Here is a 22,193-nt window from a genome sequence, read left to right on the forward strand (position 1 = left end):
GAGTGCCGAAGAATTGATGCTTCTGCACTGTGGTGTTGGAGAAGACTCTTGAGAGTTCCTTGGACTGCAAGGAGATCCAACCAGTCCATCCTAAAGGAGATCATTCCGAGGTGTCCATTGGAAGGACTGATGCTGAAGCTGAAACTCTAGTAGAGAATCAACATGTGAAGAGTTGATTCATTGGACAAGACCCTGATGCTGGGAGGGATTGGGGGCAGGAGGAGAAGGGGACGACAGAGGATGAGATGGCTGGATGGCATCACCAACTCGATGGGCATGAGTTTGAGTAAACTCCAGGAGTTGGTGATGGACAGGGAGGCCTGGCGTGCTGCAATTCATGGGGTTGCAAAGATTCAGACACGACTGAGCGACTGAACTGAACTGAACTGGTGGCTCAGCAGTAAAGAATCTACTTGCAATGCAGGAGATGTGGGTTTGATCCCTGGGTTGGGAAGGTCTCCTGCAGAAGGAAATGGCAACCCACTCCAGTATTCTTGTCTGGGAAATCCCATGGACAGAGGAGCCTGGGGGGCTACAGTCCACGGGGACACAAGAGTCAGACACGACTTAGCAGCTAAACCACCTCCACCACCAGTATTTACTTTATTTATAAACTGGTATTGCCATTTGTTGAGGGATGAGATGTTTGGATGGCGTCACCAACACAATGGACATGGGTTTGGGTAAACTCCAGGAGTTGGTGATGGACAGGGAGGCCTGGCGTGCTGCGGTTCATGGGGTCGCAGAGAGTTGGACACGACTGAGCAACTGAACTGAACTGATCGCCATTTGTTTCTTGAGGGACTTGTGGAAGATGTGCTGAAGGACTTGCATAGTCAAATATATTCTAAGTTTCTATTATTATATTTTGTATTACCCTCTGTGCTTATAGGTCACATACGTTTTAAAAAAATATTTTATTTTGGAGTGTAGTTGATTAAAAATGTTGTGTTAGTTTAAGGTGTAGCACAAAGTGATTCAGTTATACATATATTTATTCTTTTTCAAGTTCTTTTCCTATGTAGATTATTACCATATGTTGAGTAGAGTTCCCTGTGCTACATAGTAGGTCCTTATTGGCTATTGATTTTAAATGTAGCAGTGGGTGTGTGTCTATCCTAAATTCCCAATCTGTCCCTCTCCCCTCTGGTGACAATAAGTGCATTCTCTAAGTCTGTTTCTCTTTTGTAAATAAGTTCATTTGTATCATTTTTTTAGATTACACATACAAGCGGTATCATATATTTGTCTGTCTGAATTACTTCACTTAGTAATCTCTAGATCCATTCATATTACTGAAAATGGCATTATTTCATTTCTTTTAATGGCTTAGTGATATCCTATTGTATATATGTAGCACATCTTTATATATTCAAATGTTGATGGGTGTTTAGATTGTTTCCATATCTTGGCTATTGTGAACTTAGGAGTGCATGTATTTTTTTTTTTAATTATAGTTTTGTCTGGGTTTATGCCCAGGAGTAGATCGCATGGTAATTCTATTGTATTTTTTTTAAAGAACTTCCATACTGTTCTCCATAGAGACTGTACTAATTTATATTCCTATCAATAGTGTAGGAGGATTCCTTTTTCTCCACAACCTCTCCAGCATTTATTGTTTATAGCCTTTTTTAATGATGGCCATTCTGACTGGTATGAGGTGATATCTCTTTGTAGTTTTGATTTGCATTTCTCTAATAATTAACAGTGTTGAGTATCTTTTCACGTGCCTTTTGGTAATCTGTATATCTCTTTGGAGAAGTGTCTACATAGGTCTTTTGCCCATTTTTGGATTAGGTTGTTTTTGTTGTTGTTGAGTCACATGAGCTGTTTCTATATTTTGGAGATTAATCCCTTGTTGCTTGCATCATTTGCAGATATTTTCTCCCATTCTGTGGATTGTTTTCTCATTAAGTTTATGGTTTCCTTTGTGCAAAAGTTTTTGAGTTTAATTGCCATTTTTTTATTTTTGGTTTTTATTTCTATTACTGTAGGAGATGAATCAAAAAAGATCTTGCTGTCATTTATGTCAGAATGTTCTGCCTATATTTTCCTCTAAGAGTTTTATAGTATCTAGTCTTACATTTAGATCTTTAATCCATTTTGAGTTTATTTTTGTGTATGATATTAAAGAATGTTTAAATTTTATTCTTTCACATGTACCTGCCCAGTTTTCCCAGCACCATTTATTGAAGAGACTGTCTTTTCTCCACCGTATAGTCTTGCCTCCTTTGCTATAGATTGATTGACCATAGGTATATGGGTTTATTTCTGAGCTTTGTGTCCTGTTCCACTGATCTAATTATTTCTGCTTTTGTGCAAGTACCATACTGTTTTGATGACTATAGCTTTGCTGTACAGTGTGAAGTCAAGGAGCCTGATTTTTCAGCTCCATTTTTCTTTCTCAAGATTGCTTTGGCTCTTTGGGATCTTTTGTATCTCCATACAAATTAAAAAAAATTTTTGTTCCAGTTCTATGAAAAATTCCATTGGTATTTGGATAGGGATTGTATTGAATCTGTAGATTGTCTTGGGTCGTATAGTCATTTGGAGAATATTGATTCTTCTAATGCAAGAATGTGATATATCTTTCTATCTGTGTCATCTTTTCATTTCTTTTATCAACTCTTACAGTTTTTGAAGTACAAGTCTTCTGCCTATTTAGACAGGTTTATTCCTAGGTATTTTATTCTTTTTGATGCAGTGTTAAGTTGGATTATTTCTTGAATTTTTCTTTCTGATTTGTCATTGTTAGAGTATAGGAATGCAAGAAATTTCTGTGTATTAATTTTGTATCATGTAATTTTACCAAGTTCATGGATGAGCTCTAGTAGATTTCTGGGAGCATTTTTAGGATTTTCTATGTACAGTATCATGTCATCTGCAAACAGTGACAGTTTGACCTCTTGGATTAAAAGTTGGATTCTTTTTATTTCTTTTTCTTCTCTGGTTGCCATGACTAGGACTTCCAAAGCTATGTTGAATTAATGTAAAAAGAGGGGACATGCCTGTCTTGTTCCTTATCTTAGAGGAAATGCTTTCAGCTTTTTCCCATTGACTGTGATGTCGGTTTGTCATATATGGCCCTTATTATATTGAGGTAGGTTCCTTCTATGCCCACTTTCTGGAGAGGTGTTTTTTTTTTTTTTTTTTTTTTTTTTAATCATAAATGGGTTTGAATTTTGTCAGAAGCTTTTTCTGCATCTATTGAGATGATCATATGGTTTTTATTATTCAGTTTGTTGATGTGGTGTATCACATTGATTGATTTGTGAATATTGAAAAAATCCTTGCATTCCTGGGATATATCCTGCTTGAGCATGATGTGCGATCCTTTTAATGTTTTAATGTATTGTTGGATTCAGTTCTTCCCTTGTGGCTCAGATGGTAAAGAATCTGTCTGCAGTGCAGGAGACCTGGGTTTGATCCCTTGGTTGGGAAGATTCCCTGGAGAAGGGAAAGGCTACCCACTGCAGTGTTCTTGCCTGGAGAATTCCAAGTATAGAGGAGTCTAGTGGGCTACAGTCCATGAGTTCACAAAGAGTCGGACACAACTGAATGACTCTCACTTTCATTTTGGATTCAGTTTGTTTGTATTTTGTTGAGAATTTTTGTGTCTTATGTTCATCTGTGATATTGACCAGTAATTTTGTTTTTTGTGGTATCTTTGTCTGACTTTGATATCAGGTTAATGGTGGCCTCATAGAATGAGTTTCAGATTGTTCCTTCCTCTGCAATTTTTTGGAATAGTTTCAGAAGAATCAGGGTTAACTCTTCTCTAAATGTTTGATAAAATTTGCCTTTAAAGCCACCTGGTCCTGGACTTTTATTTTTTGTTGGGAGATGTGGGGTTTTTTTTTTTTTTTTTTTTTTTTTTTTCTATTTTTGAACTTTTAGTCAGAGTTTCCATTTCAGTGCTCATGACTGGTCTGTTCAAGTTTTCTGTTTCTTCCTGATTCAGAGTGTTCTTTTCTAAGAATTTATTTATTTCTTCTAGGTTGTCTATTTTATTGGCGTATAGTTGCTTGTAGTCTTTCATGATCCTTTGTATTTCTGCAGTGTTCATTCTGATTTTTTCATTGCTAATTTTATTGATTTGAGTCCTCTCCTTTTCTTGATGAGTCTGGCTAAATGTTTATCAATTTTGTCTCTTTTTAAAAAATCAGCTTTTAGTTCATTTGCTTCTTCTATTGTTTTCTTCATCTCTATTTCTGCTCTGAACTTTATGATTTCTTCCCTTCTACTAACTGGATTTTATTTGTTGTTCTTTCTCTAGTTGCTTTGTGTGTAAGTTTAGGTTGTTCATTTGAGCTTTTTCTTATTTCCTGAGGTAAGATTGTATTTTCTAAACTTCCCTATTAGAAATGCTTATGCTGCATTCATCGATTTTGCATTATCACACTTTTTGTTTTCCCTTGTTTCTAGGTGCTTTTGTTCCCTCTTTGATTTCTTCACTGACCCATTGGTTTTTTCATACCGTAGTGTTTAGCCTTCTTATGTCTGTGGTTTTTACAGGTTTTTTTCTTGTAGTTGATTTCTCCTGCATTGCAGGCAGATTCTTTTACCACTGAGCCACAAGGAAGCCCTTGTAGTTGATTTTAATGTTACAGTGTTGTGGTTGAAAAAGATTTAGATTTTCTTAAATTTACTGAGGCTTGCTTTGTGGCCAAGCACGTGATCAACCCTGGAGAAGGTTTCATATGTGCTTGAAGAATGTGTCTTCTCCTTTTTGAAATTCTCTATACATATCAATTACATCCATCTGGTCTGAGGTGTCCTTTAAAGCCTGTGTTTATTATTGATTTTCTGTCTGGAAGATCTGTCCATTGTTGAAAGTGGAATGTTAAAGTCCCTCACCATTATTGTGTTGCTGTGTATTTCTCCTTCTATGGCTGTTAACATTTACCTTATGTATTGAGGTGCTCCTATGTTGGGTACATATATAGTTACAATTGTTACATCTTCTTCTTGGATTGATCCATTAATCATTACATAGTGTCCTCTTTGGTTCTTGTAACAATCTTTATTTGAAAGTCTATTTTGTCTGATATGAGTATGCTACTCCAGCTTTCTTTTGATTTACATTTGTAAAGCATACCTTTTTTTAATCCCCTCACTTTCAATTTGTATGTGTCCCTAGATGTGAAGTGGGTCTCTTGTAGTCATCATGTATATGGGTCCTGTTTTTGTCTCCATTCAGCCAGTCTGTGTCTTTTGGTTGGAGAATTTAATCCATTTACATTTAAGGTAATTATCACTATGTATACTCTCATTGCCATTTTGCTAATTGTTCTGGATTTGCTTTTGAAGGCCTTTTTTCTTCCCTTACTCTGTTTTCTTTTTATTTGATGACTTAACTTTAGTGCTTATATTCCTTTTTCTTTTCTGTTTGTGTATTGTCTATTGAAGATTTTCAGTTTTTAGTTCTCATGGGGTTTTGATATAGCAGTCTGTATATAAACAAAATTGCTTAAAGTTGCTGATCTCTTAATTTCCATTGCATTTCCAATATGCTGCATTTATACCCTCTTCTCCCATTCCTGGGTTTGATGATGTATTTGTGTGTGGATGATTTCCTACCTTTGCTCTGTGTTTGCCTCTACCAGTGAGCTTTTCCATTCATAATTTGCTTGTTTCAGGTTGAGGCCTTTCTTTTCTACCTAGAAAGATTCCTTTGTTGCAGAGTTGGTGGCATTCCTTTGGTGGCATTTGTTGTAAAATTGATCTGGTGGTGCTGAATTTTCTCAGCTTTTGCTTGTTCATAAAGCTTATGACTTCTCCACTGAATCTGAATGAGAGCCTTGCTAAGTAAATTGTCTTGGTTGTAACTTTTTTTCTTTCATCACTTTAAATATATCATGCCACTCCCTTCTAACCTGCAAAGTTTCTGTTGAGAAATCTGATGATAACCTTATTGGAATTCACTAGTATGTAATTTGTTGCCTTTCTCTTGTTGCTTTTAATATTTTTCTTTGTCTTTAATTTTTATCAGTTTGATTACTGAGGCTCGGTGTATTCCTCCTTTAGTTTTACCCTGCCTGGGGCTCTGTGCTTCCTGGAGTTTGGCGACCATTTCCTACTTCCCTGGTAGCTCAGACAGTAAAGCGTCTGCCTACAATGCAGGAGACCCGGGTTCAATCCCTGGGTTGGGAAGATCCTCTGGAGAAGTAAATGGCAACCCACTCCAGTACTCTTGCCTGGAAAATCCCATGGATGGAAGAGCATGGTAGGCTATAGTCTATGGGGTTGCAAAGAGTTGGGCATGACTGAGCAACTTCACTCACTCACTCATTCACTTCTTTCCCACAGTAGGGAAGTTTTTGACTAGTATCTCTTAAAATATTTTCTCCAGTCATTTTTCTCTTTATTCTCCTTCTGGGACCCTTATTATGCAAATGTTGGTTCATTTAATGTTCCAGTGGTCTCTTAGGCTGTCCTCATATCTTTTACTTTTTTTCCTTCTGTTCTGCAACAGTGGTTTCCACCATTCTGTCTTCAGCTCACATATCCATGTTTCTGTCTCAATTATTCTGCTATTGATTCCTTCTAGTGTATTTTCCATTTCAGTTATTGTATTGTTCATCTCTGTTTGTTTGCTGTTTACTTCCTCTAGATCTTTGTTGTGCATTTCTTGCATGTTTTTGATCCTTGCCTCTGTTTTTTTCCCAAGATCCTGGATCATCTTCACTATCATTACTCTGATTTCTTTTTCAAGTAGATTGTCTATCTCACTTAGTTGTTCTGCCGGCATTATATCTTGTTCATTCATCTGGGACATATTTTTTGCTGCCTCTTTTTGTCTGATTTTCTTTGATTGTGATTTCCATTCTGCAGGCTATAAGATTGTAGTTTTTCTTGCTTTTGCTGTCTACTCCCTGGTGGATGAAGCTGTCTAAGAGGCTTGTACCCACTTAGGAGGGACTGGTTCCTGCCTACTGGTGAGTGGAGTTGGTCCTTGTCCCTCTGATGGGCAGGGCCATGTCAAATGTTGTGTTTACTGGGCAGCTGTGTGCTCAGGAAGATTTTAACCAGCCTGTTTGCTGATGAGTAGGGCTGTGTTCCTGTCCTGTCAGTTGTCTGGCCGGAGGTATCCCAGCACTGGAGCCTACAGTTATTGGGTGGGGCCAGGTCTCGATGAGAAAATGTGGCCTCTAGAAGGACTCACTGTCATGTGTACTCCCAAAAACTTCTGCTACCAGTGTCTTCATCCTCACGGAGAGCCACAGATGCCCTGCCTCCTCGGGAAGCCCTCCGTTGTTAGCTGCTAGGTCTATCCCAGGCTGTTAGGTCACTGCTTTTTTCCCTGCATCTAGATGCTTGTGAGACCTTTGTATGCCCTCCAAGTGTGGATTTTCTGTTTCCTCCAATCCTGTGGAATTCCTGCGATTAAACCCTGCTGGCCTTCAAAGCCAGATTTCTGGAATCTCCTTCTCCTCCCATGCCAGACCCCCAGGGGCTCAGAACTTTCACTTCTGTGGGAGAATTCTCCTGGTATAAATATTTTCCAGTTTGTGGGTTGTCCACCTGGCATGTATGGGATTTGGTTATATTGCAGTTGTGCAATAAAACCATCTCATGGTTTCTTTGTCTTTGGATCTGGGATATCTTTTTTGGTAGGTTCCAGCTATTCCAGCTTTTGTTGTTGCTGTTGATGGATGTTCAGCATTTAGTTGTGATTTTGGTGTTTTTGTAAGAAGAGATGAGTTCACATCCTTCTGCTGCAACGTCTTATCTCTGTCCTCACTTATGATCACACATACAAGCATATTTAATGTGCGTGTGTGTTTAAAGTGAGACACATCATTGTCATTATTATTATAGTAAAGCATCCTGAAAAGAAAGAGTTAACCTATAATTTCTATTTATTCTACCACACATCCAAAATATATCTTAAATTTTCTCCTCATCTCTATCTCTATTTTTAACTCCTTTGAAGTTCAGGAGTTGCCAAGACTACCCTCACTTCTGAAACTACCAGAGAGTTGGGAGGTCCCCAAGACAACCCTCAGGTTTCATGATTTGTGGAAGAACTCACCGAACTCAGCACAGCCATTTTACTTATGTTATGGTTTAAAATAGCGAAAGGATTAAAATCAGCTAGGGAAGTGATGTGCAGGGCAGAGCTCAGGAGAGTTCCAAGCACAGAGCTAGCCATTGTCCTTTCCCAGGGGAGTTGTGTGGATAGCACTTACTTCTCCTAGAAACAGTGTATGACCATGTGCATAGAGTATTGTCACCCGTGGAAGGTCACCAAGCTTTGGTTTCCACAATTTTTATTGAAACTCAGTTACATGCACCTGGCCATTCTCAGTCTCTGACCCTTCCAAAGGCCAAGTTGATAACAATGGCCTAAAGCTCCCAGGTTAATGTTCTTATCTGATAGGACATTCCAAGGTATTAGAGGTGACCTCCCAGAAGCCAAGGGGAGAGATCATTGTACAACTTTACAAATCTCAAGTCTGTGCAGTTGTCACTTTGCTTATAGATTAACTTTGTTGTTGTTTAGTCTCTGAGTCACGTCCGACTCACTTGTGACCCCATGGACTATAACGTGCCAGGCTTCTCTCTCTGTGGGATTTGCCAGGCAATAATACTGGAATGAGTTGCTATTTCCTTCTCCAGAGGATCATCCCTACCCAGGGATCGAACCTGGGTCTCTTGCATTTCAGACAAATTCTTTACTACTGAGCCATGAGGGAAGCCCATAGATTAACTGCAAAAAGGTAAAAATCTTCCTGCCTTCCTTATACTCCTTCTTTTCACCAAGAAGTCAAAAAGATTTTTTAAAACATAAAGTGGGTCAGTTCCCTTTTTGCCCTTAAATTCTTTATTAGCTTTTTATTACACTAAGAATTAAGTGCAAGCTCCTTTCCATGGCTTACAAATTGTCCGTGATCATTGAGAGTGTGCCTCTGCAAAGGCACGCTGACCTGGTGTTGTCTGATGGAACCTCTGGTATTTCGTCCTCCTCCATTTTGTCCTTTCTCCTGTTTCTCTAAACTTCCATGCTGTTCTAAGTCTGTAGCTTTTGCACTTTCCGTCTCTTCTGCTGGGAACACTTTCCCCCAGCTGCTTGGATGGATGGCTCTTCTTTATTTATTCCATCACATTTTAGCTTGAACATTGTGTCCTCGTGGAGGTCTTTCTCTCACTCTGACAGCAGTAGTTCTCTCTTCCTAGTCATTGTTGGTCTCATTAGCATCTGTTATTTTTACAATAATATTGTTCTGTTTATTTTCCTAGTATCTGTCTTTCTCCACTAGAATTAAGTGTCCCTAAAGCAGTAATATTCTCTTTATCTTTGGTACAGAGAGCAGTGTTAACACATAGCACTGACTCAGTAAATACATATTAAACAAATGGCTGGCTTACTCACTGGTTTTTCCATTGTTCCTTGGCATTGATCTAGCTCCTTCCATGCTACGTGGCATTTTATAAAGACAATGTTTTAAACTACATCTTGCATTCAGTTTACCCTACAGTGATACATTTGATTCTGTGGTGCCAAGTTATATTTGTCAAAACTTCAAAGGCTGTATCCTTTTATAGTCATTCATATGAGTAGAAATATTCATATTTCATATTCATCAAATATGTGACATATAAATATCTAGACTACAGTTAAAGGCTTCCAAAGTGTTCAAACACTGAAATAAAGCATTGCTACAAAGAAAGGTTCAGAAAATATTGGTTTTCAAATGGTATAATTTCTCAATTTTTCAAGGTTTATTAAGAATTTTGTTTTGCTTCAGTTTGGTTTCCAAGCATACTGTCTGCTTAGCTGCAGACAGAGACACATTTTCTCTCAGTACATTTAAGATAACATCTTTGATAGCTGCCACAGGGTCACTCAAAGCAGAACAGAAAAGCGCTTTGTGCTGCAGTCTTGTCCTTGGATGAGAAGTTTCAGAGCAGGCGTGCTTCTCAGCCAGTGTCTAAACGTACGTGTGAGAGTGCATTCTGCTTTTCATAACACTGTAGCACATCCCATCTGTCTTGATAAGAACTTTTTTCTTCATTAACTGTCAGTTGGATGTCACAGATTCTCCCGACAAATATAAGCAAAACTTCACTGTTGTTTAAATCTACAGGTGAACAGCTTACTTTTAAAGTCATCACTGGCATTTGAAAATTGAGTTTTGAGAACACAGTTATCAGAATGTATTTCATGGTTTGTCACTGTTGAAACACACCATATTCAGTTCAGTGATTTTAAGGTTCTAAAACATTGTTTCTCAAAAAATAATAATTTAAAATGTATGAAGGAAGGTAATCTGCATGTGTTTCTGTTGATCATTGTGCTTAATGTAAAGAATCTAGGAGTTTAGAAATAAATTTATAAATGGGTTAAAATCTACAGTATACTTTATCATCTTGCTAAAAAAACTGCTTTTTTATTTCTGAGGTTTACACTTCTAGAATTATTCATTAAAAGCTCATAATTGTTTCTCTACTTATATTGAGTTCAGGCCTTATTTTTATGCTAATGACTCACAAATCCATAATTTCAGTTCTGTTCTTTTACTTGAATTATAGCTCTGTTTTTACACCAAGCTACAGAACACTGAATATCAGATTCCCCTCACCCATCATCGTGCCACATTTATTTATCTCCTTTCTCTACAAACTGGCTTTTCTCTATAATCTAATTTCTGCAAGTAGTTTCATGATCGTTTGCTTCCTGAGTGTGAACATGTACATGTCCTTCTCCTCCATAGCATAGAAGTCTGATGAGATCTATTCCATGATGTCTTAGCTCTGCCCTTTACTCTCCAGTCTCCTACTGCTCGTGACAGCAAAGCCCTAGATGACCTCATTAAACTCCCATATTGGTTTCCCAGTTTTTTGCTTGAATAGACATAACATTTCTTAACAGTGTGAGAAGTTCTTTGGTATAATAAATAAAGGACCGAAACGGTATGGACCTAACAGAAGCAGAAGATATTAAGAAGAGGTGGCAAGAATACACGGAAGAACTATACAAAAAAGAACTTCATGACCCAGATAACCATGATGGTGTGATCATTCACCTAGAGTCAGATGTCCTGGAATGCAAAGTCAAGGGGGCCTTAAGAAGCATTACTATAAACAAAGCTAGTGGAGGTGATGGAATTCCAGATGAGCTATTTCAAATCTTAAAAGATGATGCTGTGAAAGTGTTGCACTCAATATGCCAGAAAACTTGGGAAACTCAGCAGTGGCCACAGGACTGGAAAAGGTCAGTTTTCATTCCAATCCCAAAGAAAGGCAACACCAAAGAATGTTCAAACTACTGCATAATTATACCCATCTCACACGCTAGTAAAGTAATGCTCAAAATTCACCATGCTAGGCTTCAACAGTAGGTGAACCATGAACTTCCAGATGTTCAAGCTGGTTTTGGAAAAGGCAGAGGAACCAGAGATAAAATTGCCAACATCCATTGGATCATTGAAAGAGCAAGAGATTTCCAGGAAAACATCTACTTCTGCTTTATTGTCTACGCCAAAGCCTTTGACTGTGTGGATCACAACAAACTGTGGAAAATTCTTCAAGAGATGGTAATACCAGACCACCTGACCTGCCTCCTGAGAAATCTGTGTGCAGGTCAAGAAGCAACAGTTAGAACTAGAGATAGAACAACAGACTGGTTCCAAATTGAGAAAGGAGTACATCAAGGCTGTATATTGTCACCCTGCTTATTTAACTTATATGCAGAGTACATCATGAGAAATGCTGGACTGGATGAAGCACAAGCTGGAGTCAAGATTACTGGGAGAAATATCAATAACCTCAGATATGCAGATGACACCGCTCTTATGATAGAACCTGAAGAGGAACTAAGGAGCCTCCTGATGAAAGTGAAAGAGGAGAGTGAAAAAGATTGGATGGTTGGATGGCACCATCAACTCAATGGACATGAATTTGCACAAACTGGGAGACAGTGAAGGTCAGGGAAGCCTAGGCATGCTGCAGTCCATGGGGTTGCAAAGAGTCAGAAGTGACTTAAACTGAACAACAGCATCGCACTGCTGATGAGAGTCAGGTGAAGACTGGAATAATCTTATTCCATAAAGCATGGCCTCTCCAATTCAGGAAAGTACTTTTCTTTACAATCTCACCTTCTATTCCATTCACAGGAAAGGAAGGTGCAGTAGAAGGTAAGAGAACACAGAAAAGAAATGAGTTTAGAAATGAGAGGAGGAAGGCTTCTATCTAAAATTGATATTTGAGAACAGAAATTGTAAGTTGCAATTAAGAGGCTAAGTTAAGCAGCAAATTCTTCTGAAAATACATTTTTCCCCTCATAAGAATTTTGCCAGTTAAAAATCAGTGTACTGCGATAGTTGAAATTATATATGGGAAGTTATGTCTGTAAGATGGTGGAACAGGAGTCCTTTGGCCTTCATCCTCCCACAGACAAAAATAACTTGGGCAAACATCCGTGAACAAAAGCTCCTTTGGGAGGACCTTGAAACCCAAGTAATAGGTTGTAAAACACAAATGCAACCCAAGACTCAGGAGAGCCTCTTTAAGAAGGCAGGCTGGACTTAGGTGGCCGGCCTGTCAACACTGGTCTAACTGTGGACCTAGAATCTCGGCTGTCTTCCTGTGAACTCAGCTCCTCCCTGCTTGTCTGCAGTCCTGCCGCTAGCCCCACCCACCAGAGGGCTTGGGAGGACCCATGCTTGCCGTGCCCTGAGTCCCGAGCCCACGGACTGAGGCCTGCCTGTGAATCCTGAAGCATCTCTGAGACCTGGTTCTAGCCTCACTCTACCATGGTCCGGAAGCAGTTCCGTGCACTCAGAAAGCCACCCAGGGACCTAGCAGGAGCATGCACACAGACCTAGATGAGCTAAATCCATCCCTACTCCGGATAACAGGCCTGAGACCTGTGGACCCAGCTATGGTCCCATGACCAGCTCCAGCTCTATTCCACGCGATCCTGGAGATGCTCCCACCCATTCAGAGACCCGCAGGAACCAGGCCCAGTCAGGTCCCCCAGTAACAGGTCAGCTGACCCCAAGCTGAGAGGCAGCTATAGAAAGAGAGGAGGACAGAGAGGATCTTAAATGGAGCTACCATAGAGAGTTCATAAGAGAAGTGGGTAAGGTAAGATAACGAAAGATAAATGAGGTCAGATTAAATGGTAGACATTTGCACAAAAGACTAATGTTGTATCTGCTCAGTGAGGTGTTATGTTTCAGTTCAGCCACTCAATCGTGTCCAACTCTTTGCGACCCCATGGACTGCAGCATGCCAGGCCTCCCTGTCTATCACCAGCCCCCAGAGCTTGCTCAAACTCATGTCCATTGAGTCGGTGATGCCATCCAGCCATCTCATCTGCTGTTGTCCCCTTCTCCTCCTGCCTTCAATCTTTCCCAGCATCAGGGTCTTTTCCAGAGTCAGTTCTTCGCATCAGGTGGCCAAAGTATTGGAGTTTCAGCTTCAGCTCAGTCCTTCCAATGAATATTAACACTGATTTCCCTTAGAATGGACTGGTTGGATCTCCTTGCAGTCCAAGGGACTCTCAAGGGTCTTCTCCAACACCACAGTTCAAAAGCATCAATTCTTCAGCGTCCAGCTTTCTTTATAGTCCAACTCTCACATCCATACATGACCACTGGAAAAACCATAGCTTTGACTAGATGGACCTTTGTTGGCAAAGTGATGTCTCTGCCTTTTAATATGTTGTCTAGGTTGGTCATAGCTTTTCTTCAAGGAGCAAGCATCTTTTAATTTCATGACTGTAGTCACCATCTGCAGTGATTTTGGAGCCCCCAAAAGTAAAGTCTCTCACTGTTTCCATTGTTTCCCTGTCTATTTGCCATGAGATGATGGGACCAGATGCCATATCTTAGTTTTCTGAATGTTGAGTTTTAAGTTTTTTCTCTCTGCTCTTTCACTTTCATCAAAAGGCTCCTTAGTTCCTCTTCACTTTCTGCCATAAGGGTGGTGTTATCTGCATATCTGAGGTTATTGATATTTCTCCCATCAGTCTTGATTCCAACTTGTGATTCATCCAGCCCAGTATTTCATATGATGTACTCTGTATAAGTTAAGTCAGCAGGGTGACAATATACACCCTGTGTGTGATGCTAGAGGAATTTTTATCCAAGTTGAGGCTCATATGTTATGTTCCCTTCTATTATTCTAAGTATGATATAGTCTTCATAGCAGAATTGTAATGAGTAACTAGAATATGGACACATATTCCCAGGTATTCTATTTATCATAACAATAATAATTATTATTAACCTGGCTATGAAATCCAGATTAAATTAGGAAAAGTTGAAGATCATGACTTTTCAGAGTGTGTTTATCTCTTTATTCAAGAAGGGCATCGATGATTTTCAGAGTCAGACTAGCTCTCACCAGAATACCTTCCATCTCTCTTTCTGAACCTTTTCTTCCTCTTAGTCCTCTTTCTTGCTTCACGTATAGTCAATATCCTCATGGTGCTCTTTGGCTAAGTTAAACTCATATATCATTTGAGACATGCATTATTCTCTAAATTTATTTATCCCATCCCTGTCTAAATTAGAGTTCTCTTTTCTTGAATAGTATTGCATAGCAATATATCATCTAGGTAAGATATAATTAAGATAAAGAGAAACTTTGTCCTCTTTTCTGTAAGAGAAATGAATATTTTAAAAGTAGAACTTGGTAACTTATTTAAATTGCTAATTGGTATATAATTTTTAGAAGGAGAAGTGTATTAGACTTTTAAAAATCCTCTTCTGAATTAATTACTCCCTTCCCCTATTTCATTTGATTTATGTATCTATTATTTAAAAAAATCTCCCAGCTTATAATTATATCAGTAGTTTTTGTGTGCTTTTCACATTATTTTTAAAGCTTTTTTTCTTGGTTCAGATGCCATATTTCATAGAGTTTGATCATTTTTATACCAGGCAGGATTTTTCTCCTATTTCTCTGATTTATTATGAAAATTCACCATGGTGGTCTGTGTTTATACTGCCTTAAACAAATTCCTCTTTATTTGAATTTCGAAAGTGTGTTTACAGTACATAGTTAAGAGTTTATCTTTTAACTTTTTAATTTATGAGTTATAATATCAGTTAGGTGTCAGTAACTTTTCACATGGTTAGAAGTTTTTAAATCATCTGTGAGATGTTTTAAAATTAAAGGAGTAAAAGTAATCATGGGTAAAAAAAAAAATCCAAAGCTCAGAATTTAAAACTTTAAAATATTAATAAAGTCAAGTGTCTTCTCTTTTCACAATAACATACATTAGTAAGATGAATAAAATGCCTTCCCCCCAAAATATTTCTTTTTAAACAGATGATCAGGTGAAATGGACTGGACGCTATGGCCTAGTGTACAACCTGGTGAAAATGTCGTGGGAACTCCGGGGAGATAAAGAGCAGGATGGTCTTAGGAACAAAATATGGCAAATGTTACAGAAAACCAAGGACCATGAGAAAGATACGCGAATCTGTAATGCAGTTAATATTGCTCAGGTAAGATAATACGCTGGGTAATCAATAGGAAATTTTATCACCAGGAAGCATTTGTCCTTTATCTCTGAATATCCATAATCAGCGTGTATCAGTGATTCACAATTGAGAACACAATTTTTAACATATAACACTGACCTAATTTTAGTTAAAGAAGAGAGTTGGCAGTCTTCTGATTAAGCAGCTTCAAGAAAGGAGTTAATTTTGGGGAAAAGTAATTGTTCTGCTTTGGGCTTGTGACTTCACGACACATCTCTAACTAGGCTGCCTGCACATTCTAATTTGTCGAGGTTAGCCTGGGTCTATGCCTAATTTTCCAGCTTTCTTATTAGTAGTGGACTAATTCATTCTTAAAAGTGTTTCAATTTGGGTAATAAATTATTTAGTTATCTTAATTTACAAGTTTACCTTTCCAGCATCAGACAATATAAGTCACAAACTTGGACTCACTACATCTAATGTCTTTTTCTTTAAAGTTAAAAATATATTTTACAAATTCTTGGTTTTTCCATTCTGTTTGAATATATATGTAAAATCATTTTGAAACTAGCTATCCATTCTTCATAAAATACAAATATGATTTTCCATTGATTTTTTTAATCCCTGTGATACCTATGATATTTCAAAACGCCACCATTTCTCTGCCCCCTTCATGTCTTATTTTGAAACAGGTTAATTTGTTATCCTAAAGTATACTGTTTTTCTGTCCCTGAAAGTTTCTGGTTCTTTCTAGCTTTCACAGATGCAATTATCCTAACACTGTTAATATCCCGCTTTCTAATAATTGAGGGTGTGAGTTGATGTTAACAAGAAGAGCAAATAATGATTCACTCTGCTGAATTGATTGTCCAAGTATATGGGTAGGCCATTATTGCTATACGGAATACCTACACTGCAGATCCTTAGTGGAAAACAGAACCTTAAACTCTTTGTTTTTGAATTACACATCTAATTTGGAGTAATGATCTTTATGGAGGAAAATATGAAAACACATAGTCAATTCTTTTCCCTAGATTTCTAATATTTTTTTTTCATAGAAAAAGACAATCAAATTGCTGCCCTTTTAAACTACATTGTTTTGGATTTCATGGACTTGCTTTTATGCAGTTTGCTTCAGCTTTTCCTTGGTTTTTGGAGTGAGGAACACAGAAAAAAGAGAAGAACAAAGAAAATTATTGTGCCTGTTATAGTGATGACCACTATATCACCCAGTATTCTCTTTACTGGGTTATAGAAAATAAATCCTCCATGTGCTTTCTGAACCTTATTATTGATTTTGTATAAGCTACTTGCTGAAGCTTAAAAAAATAGTCAAATTTTTAGCCATTTTCTGAGAGAAATAGAGGATGATTAATTCATCTTATTCAGTCTTATTATATTCTTTTTTTCCTGCTTCTATGATTCTTTCAATTATTTATGTTATTATCTGGTTTTGTACCTATTTTCATATGCCACTTAATATCTCAAGTGGTTTATATTGTAACTACATAAATAAGCTAACTCAAATTTGTCATTTCAGGAATTAGAATTCTATTTATATGCCTGTTTTCAAAGCCAATCACTTGGTGTAAGATAGCTTCTTTCTTCAAAATTTTACTAAATTTCTATAGATAATTACATTTGAAATTCATAAGTCAGATAATCAGACATGGCAAATATTTTTTAGATGCTAGATCCAAGTGAAGACCTTATTACTCAAGCAGTCAGTTCTGAGAATGAAGGAATAAACAAAAGCTTAACCACTAGATGTGCTAATTAGTTTTTGGTGCTTAGTGAGACTTCCAAGGGATGCTTTCATTCATTTTAAATAGTCAGTGTGTGAGGAAGGCAAGTTTTCCTTACAGAAAAATCTAAATTAGAAATTTGTAAAAGCAGTTATATCAATTTATGTGTAATAAATATTTAATATAAAGCAAACTTAATTTGTATTAGGTAGACTAACAAAAGGTATAATTTACTATAGGTCTGTTTCATATGTAGGTTAACTAGAGAGAGCTAGACATATTTGAATTACTAAGCAATATAAATAATGATATAAATGATAAATTAGAAAATATCTAGTTGATTAAATATCACTTAGTTTAGCTTGATTCTCTTACTTAATATTGAGATATATGAGTATATAAAGTGAGAAATTATATAAAAGTTCTTACCAAGAACAGTAAAAAATATGAAGCAAATATGAGTACTTACTAAATTCATTTTATCATACTCAGTTCTATGGAAGAAGCAAGGATGTCCAATAAATAACCTTTACACAGTACATTTTACTGTTTCATCCAGAAGACCTATTTTTTAGAAAGATAAGGATTAGTACGAAAAGAATATTCTATATGTGACTGGCTTCATTAAAGTTCATGGCATAAATGGAAGTTCACATAAATGTTTGGTCTCTTTTTTACTCATTAATATAAGAAAAAAGAGACCAAACATTTTTCCAGTAGTCATGTATGGATGTGAGAGTTGGACTGTGAAGAAAGCTGAGCACCGAAGAATTGATGCTTCTGAACTGTGGTGTTGGAGAAGACTCTTGAGAGTCCCTTGGACTGCAAGGAGGCCCCACCAGTCCATCCTAAAGGAGATCAGTCCTGGGTGTTCATTGGAAGGACTGATGCTGAAGCTGAAACTCCAATACTTTGCCCACCTCATGCAAAGAGTTGACTAATTGGAAAATACCCTGATGCTGGGAAAGATTGAAGGCAGGAGGAGAAGGGGACGACAGAGGATGAGATGGCTGGATGGCATCACTGACTCGATGGGCATGAGTTTGAGTAAACTCCGGGAGTTTGTGATGGACAGGGAGGCCTGGTGTGCTGCGATTCATGGGGTTGCAAAGAGTCGGACACGACTGAGTGACTGAACTGACTGAACTGAATTATTGTTTTAGCAGTATTTGAGCTGGAAACATAAATGATGAGTTACATGAAATGATCGAAAGGGGGAGGGTCAAAGAACATCTTTAAGATAAGGAAATGGTAGGAGCCAAGAATAAATAAGGAATTTTTAAGAGAAAGTCATTGGTTTGCTTTCTCTAGTTGAGGAAGAAAGTTTGGATTGGGCAATACTAGGCATTAAATTTGAAAGGTATGTTTGGGTTACCAAGGTAAGGTCTTAGGGACTAAAGGATGATTTTATAAAACTGGAGATCTTAAGAAAACAGTTTGAGGAGAAAATAGGTTGTTCTTACTGGATTTTAATGGTTTGGTAATTTTGCTTTGGAACTTGTGGTACACTGTTAGGTAATTGTCCCCAATTTATTCAAGGGTCCCTATATCATATCTTTCTTTCTACACTCAAATTCTTGGCTTGACCAGGTGACCTAACTTAAACAATACTAATAAGTAGAGATTTGAAAATGCGTATATATTGGTGCTTGCCCTTTCTTGTTCTCTGGGACCCTGTAACTGATCTGTAAATAAGTCAGAGTTAACCAGGTGGATGAGAGACAACGTGGCAGAGACGAGCCATCCTAGTTTTTCAATGTCCCCATCTCAAAACTGGCTGGTCCCTGGCCAGCTGATTTTTCCAGTGGTCATGTATGGATGTGAGAGTTGGACCATAAAGAAGGCTGAGCACCAAAGTATTGATGCTTTCAAACTATCGTGTTGGAGAAGACTCTTAAGAGTCACTTGGACTGCAAGGAGATCAAACCAATGAATCCTAAAGGAAATCAGTCCTGAGTATTCACTGGAAAGACTGATGCTAAAGCTGAAGCTCCAATCCTTTGGGCCACCTGATGTGAAGAACTGACTCATTGGAAAAGACCCTGATGCTGGGAAAGACCAAAGGTGGGAGGAGAAGGGGATGACAGAGGATGAGATGGTTGGATGGCATCATAGACTCAATGGACATGAGTTTGAGCAAACTCTGGGAGACGGTGAACGAGGAGAAACCTGACGTGCTGCTGTCCATGGGGTTGCAAAGAGTTGGACACGACTGAGCAACTGAACAACAACCTGATCTAACAGTGGATCACAGACACATAAATGAGAGCAGAAGACACATTCTGCCATGCCCAGCTCTAATTGTTGACCTTGGCACCATGGAGCTAAGCAAATGTTTGCGTTAAGCCTTTAAGTTTTGGAGTTTCTTTCTTTTTTTCTTTTTTTAGTGTTGTAGGAGTTTTCTAGTTGAGCACTAAATAAATGAGATTTTAATCTTCCACAATGTTCAGTGAAAATGTTATTTCTTTCATACTTGTTTTTTAGTTTTTAATTGTTTTATTTAGCTGCACTGGGTCTTAGAGGGGCATGCGGGATCTAATTGTTAAGTGGCTCTTTCACCACAGCACACGGACTCTCCGGCTGTGGCACGCAGGTTCAGTCATTGCAGCGTCCAGACTCTCTAGTTGTTTTGCTTGGGCTCCAGGACTTGTGAGCTCAGTAGTTGTGGCATGGAGGCTTGGTTGTTCCACAGTACACGGAATCTTATTTCCCTGACCCGGGATGGAATCTGCTTCCCCAGGATTGCCATACAAATTCTTGATATTGGACCCCCAGGGAATTCTTCTTTCATAATTATTTCTTAAAACACACTAGTAGTAATGACTAAGATTTGTTGGGCATTTACTGTGTGCCATGTCCTAAACACTTTACATGCATTCATTATTTAATCCTCAAAAAAGCCTCATATGATGTATAAGTTGTTATAGTATTGATTTTCTTGGGGATGCTTCTGATAGACACCTGCATTACAAAGTTGCAAACCTCCGTCCATAGTTCACCAGGCACTCTGTCTATCAGATCTAATCACTTGAATCAGATCTAATTAGATCTATCTAATCTAATCTAATTACTACTTGTCACTTCCACTGTATATCATAAGGGATTTGATTTAGGTCACACCTGAGTGGTCTAGAATCTGGCAATAAGGAGTTCATGATCTGAGCCACAGTCAGCTCCCAGTCTTCTTTTTGCTGACTATATAGAGCTTCTCTATCTTTAGCTGCAAAGAATTTAATCAATCTGATTTTGGTGTTGACCATTTGGTGATATCCATGTGTAGTCTTCTCTTGTGTTGTTGGAAGAGGGTGTTTGCTATGACCAGTGCGTTCTCTTGGCAAAACTCTATTAGCCTTTGCTCTGCTTCATTCTGTACTCCAAGGCCAAATTTGCCTGTTACTCCAGGTATTTCTTGACTTCCTACTTTTGCATTCCAGTCCCCTATAATGAAAAGGTATCTTTTTTTGGTGTTAATTCTAGACGATCTTGTAGGTCATCATAGAACCGTTCAACTTCAAGTTCTTCAGCATTACTGGTTGGGGCATAGGCTTGTATTACTGTGATATTGAATGGTTTACCTTGGAAACAAACAGAGATTATTCTATCATTTTTGAGATTGCACCCAAGTACTGCAATTCAGACTCTTTTGTTGACTATTAAGGCTACTCCATTTCTTCTAAGGAATTCTATGGTCATCTGAGTTCAGTTCACCCTTTCCAGTCCATTTTAGTTCACTGATTCCTAAAATATTGACATTCACTCTTGCCATCTCCTGTTTGACCTATTCCAATTTACCCTGATTCATGGACCTAACGTTCCAGGTTGCTATGCAATATTGTTCCCTTTACAGCATGAGACTTTACTTCCATCACCAGTCACATCCACAACTGGGTGTTGTTTTCACTTTGACTCAGCCTCTTCATTCTTTCTGGAGCTATTTCTCCACTCTTCTCCAGTAGCATATTGGGCACCTACCAACCTGGGGAATTCATGATAAAAGAAGTTCATGAGAAAAGGTAGTTCATGAGAAAAGAGGAGATTTGAAAATAATGAGAAAAGAAGAGAAGTGGGGGGGAAAGGGGGTTTATGAGAAAAAAAGAGACATGGGGAGCTCATTAGAAAAAAAGAGAAGTGAAAGGCAAAGGAGAAAAGGAAAGATATACCCATCTGAATGCAGAGTTCCAAAGAATAGCAAGGAGAGATAAGAAAGCCTTCTTCAGTGATCAATGCAAACAAATAGAGGAAAACAAAAGAATGGGAAAGACTAGAGATCTCTTCAAGAAAATTAGAGATACCAAGGGAACATTTCATGCAAAGATGGGCATGATAAAGGACAGAAATGGTATGGACCTAACAGAAACAGAAGATGTTAAGAAGAGGTGGCAAGAATACACAGAAGAACTGTACAAAAAAGATCTTCATGACCCAGATAATCACAATGGTGTGATCACTCCCCTAGAGCCAGACATCCTGGAATGTGAAGTCAAGTGGGCCTTAGGAAGCATCACTACAGACAAAGCTAGTGGAGGTGATGGAATTCCAGTTGAGCTATTTCAAATCCTGAAAAATGATGTTGTGAAAGTGCTGCACTCAACATGCCAGAAAACTTGGAAAACTCAGCAGTGGCCACAGGACTGGAAAAGGTCGGTTTTCATTCCAATCCCAAAGGCACTGCCAAAGATTGTTCAAACTGCCACACAATTGCACTCATCTCACACGCTAGCAAAGTAATGCTCAAAGTTATCCAAGCCAGGTTTCAACAGTACATGAAATGAGAACTTCCAGATGCTCCAACTGGATTTAAAAAAGGCAGAGGAACCAGAGAGAAAATTGCCAACATCTGATGGATCATCGAAAAAGCAAGAGAGTTCCAGAAAAATATCAACTTCTTCTTTATTGACAATACCAAAGCCTTTGACTGTGTGGATCACAATAAACTGGAAAACTCTTCAAGAGATGGGAATACCAGACCACCTGACCTGCCTCCTGAGAAGTTTGTATGCAGGTGAAG

The 22,193-nt window shown here is 38.2% G+C and overlaps 1 protein-coding gene across 4 annotated transcripts in view; it reads left to right on the forward strand.

Annotated features, from left to right (window-relative positions):
* Positions 1 to 22,193, forward strand: part of TMEM232 (transmembrane protein 232) — a 253,790-nt gene that overhangs the window by 105,559 nt on the left and 126,038 nt on the right. For all 4 annotated transcript variants that reach the window (XM_043464492.1, XM_043464494.1, XM_043464495.1 and 1 more), the window contains one exon: positions 15,286 to 15,464. In XM_043464492.1, the coding sequence (XP_043320427.1) occupies positions 15,286 to 15,464 (179 nt within the window). The remainder of the gene's footprint in view (positions 1 to 15,285; positions 15,465 to 22,193) is intronic.

The sequence above is a fragment of the Cervus canadensis genome, chromosome 4 (genome assembly GCF_019320065.1).
Source record: "Cervus canadensis isolate Bull #8, Minnesota chromosome 4, ASM1932006v1, whole genome shotgun sequence".
NCBI lineage: Eukaryota > Metazoa > Chordata > Mammalia > Artiodactyla > Cervidae > Cervus > Cervus canadensis.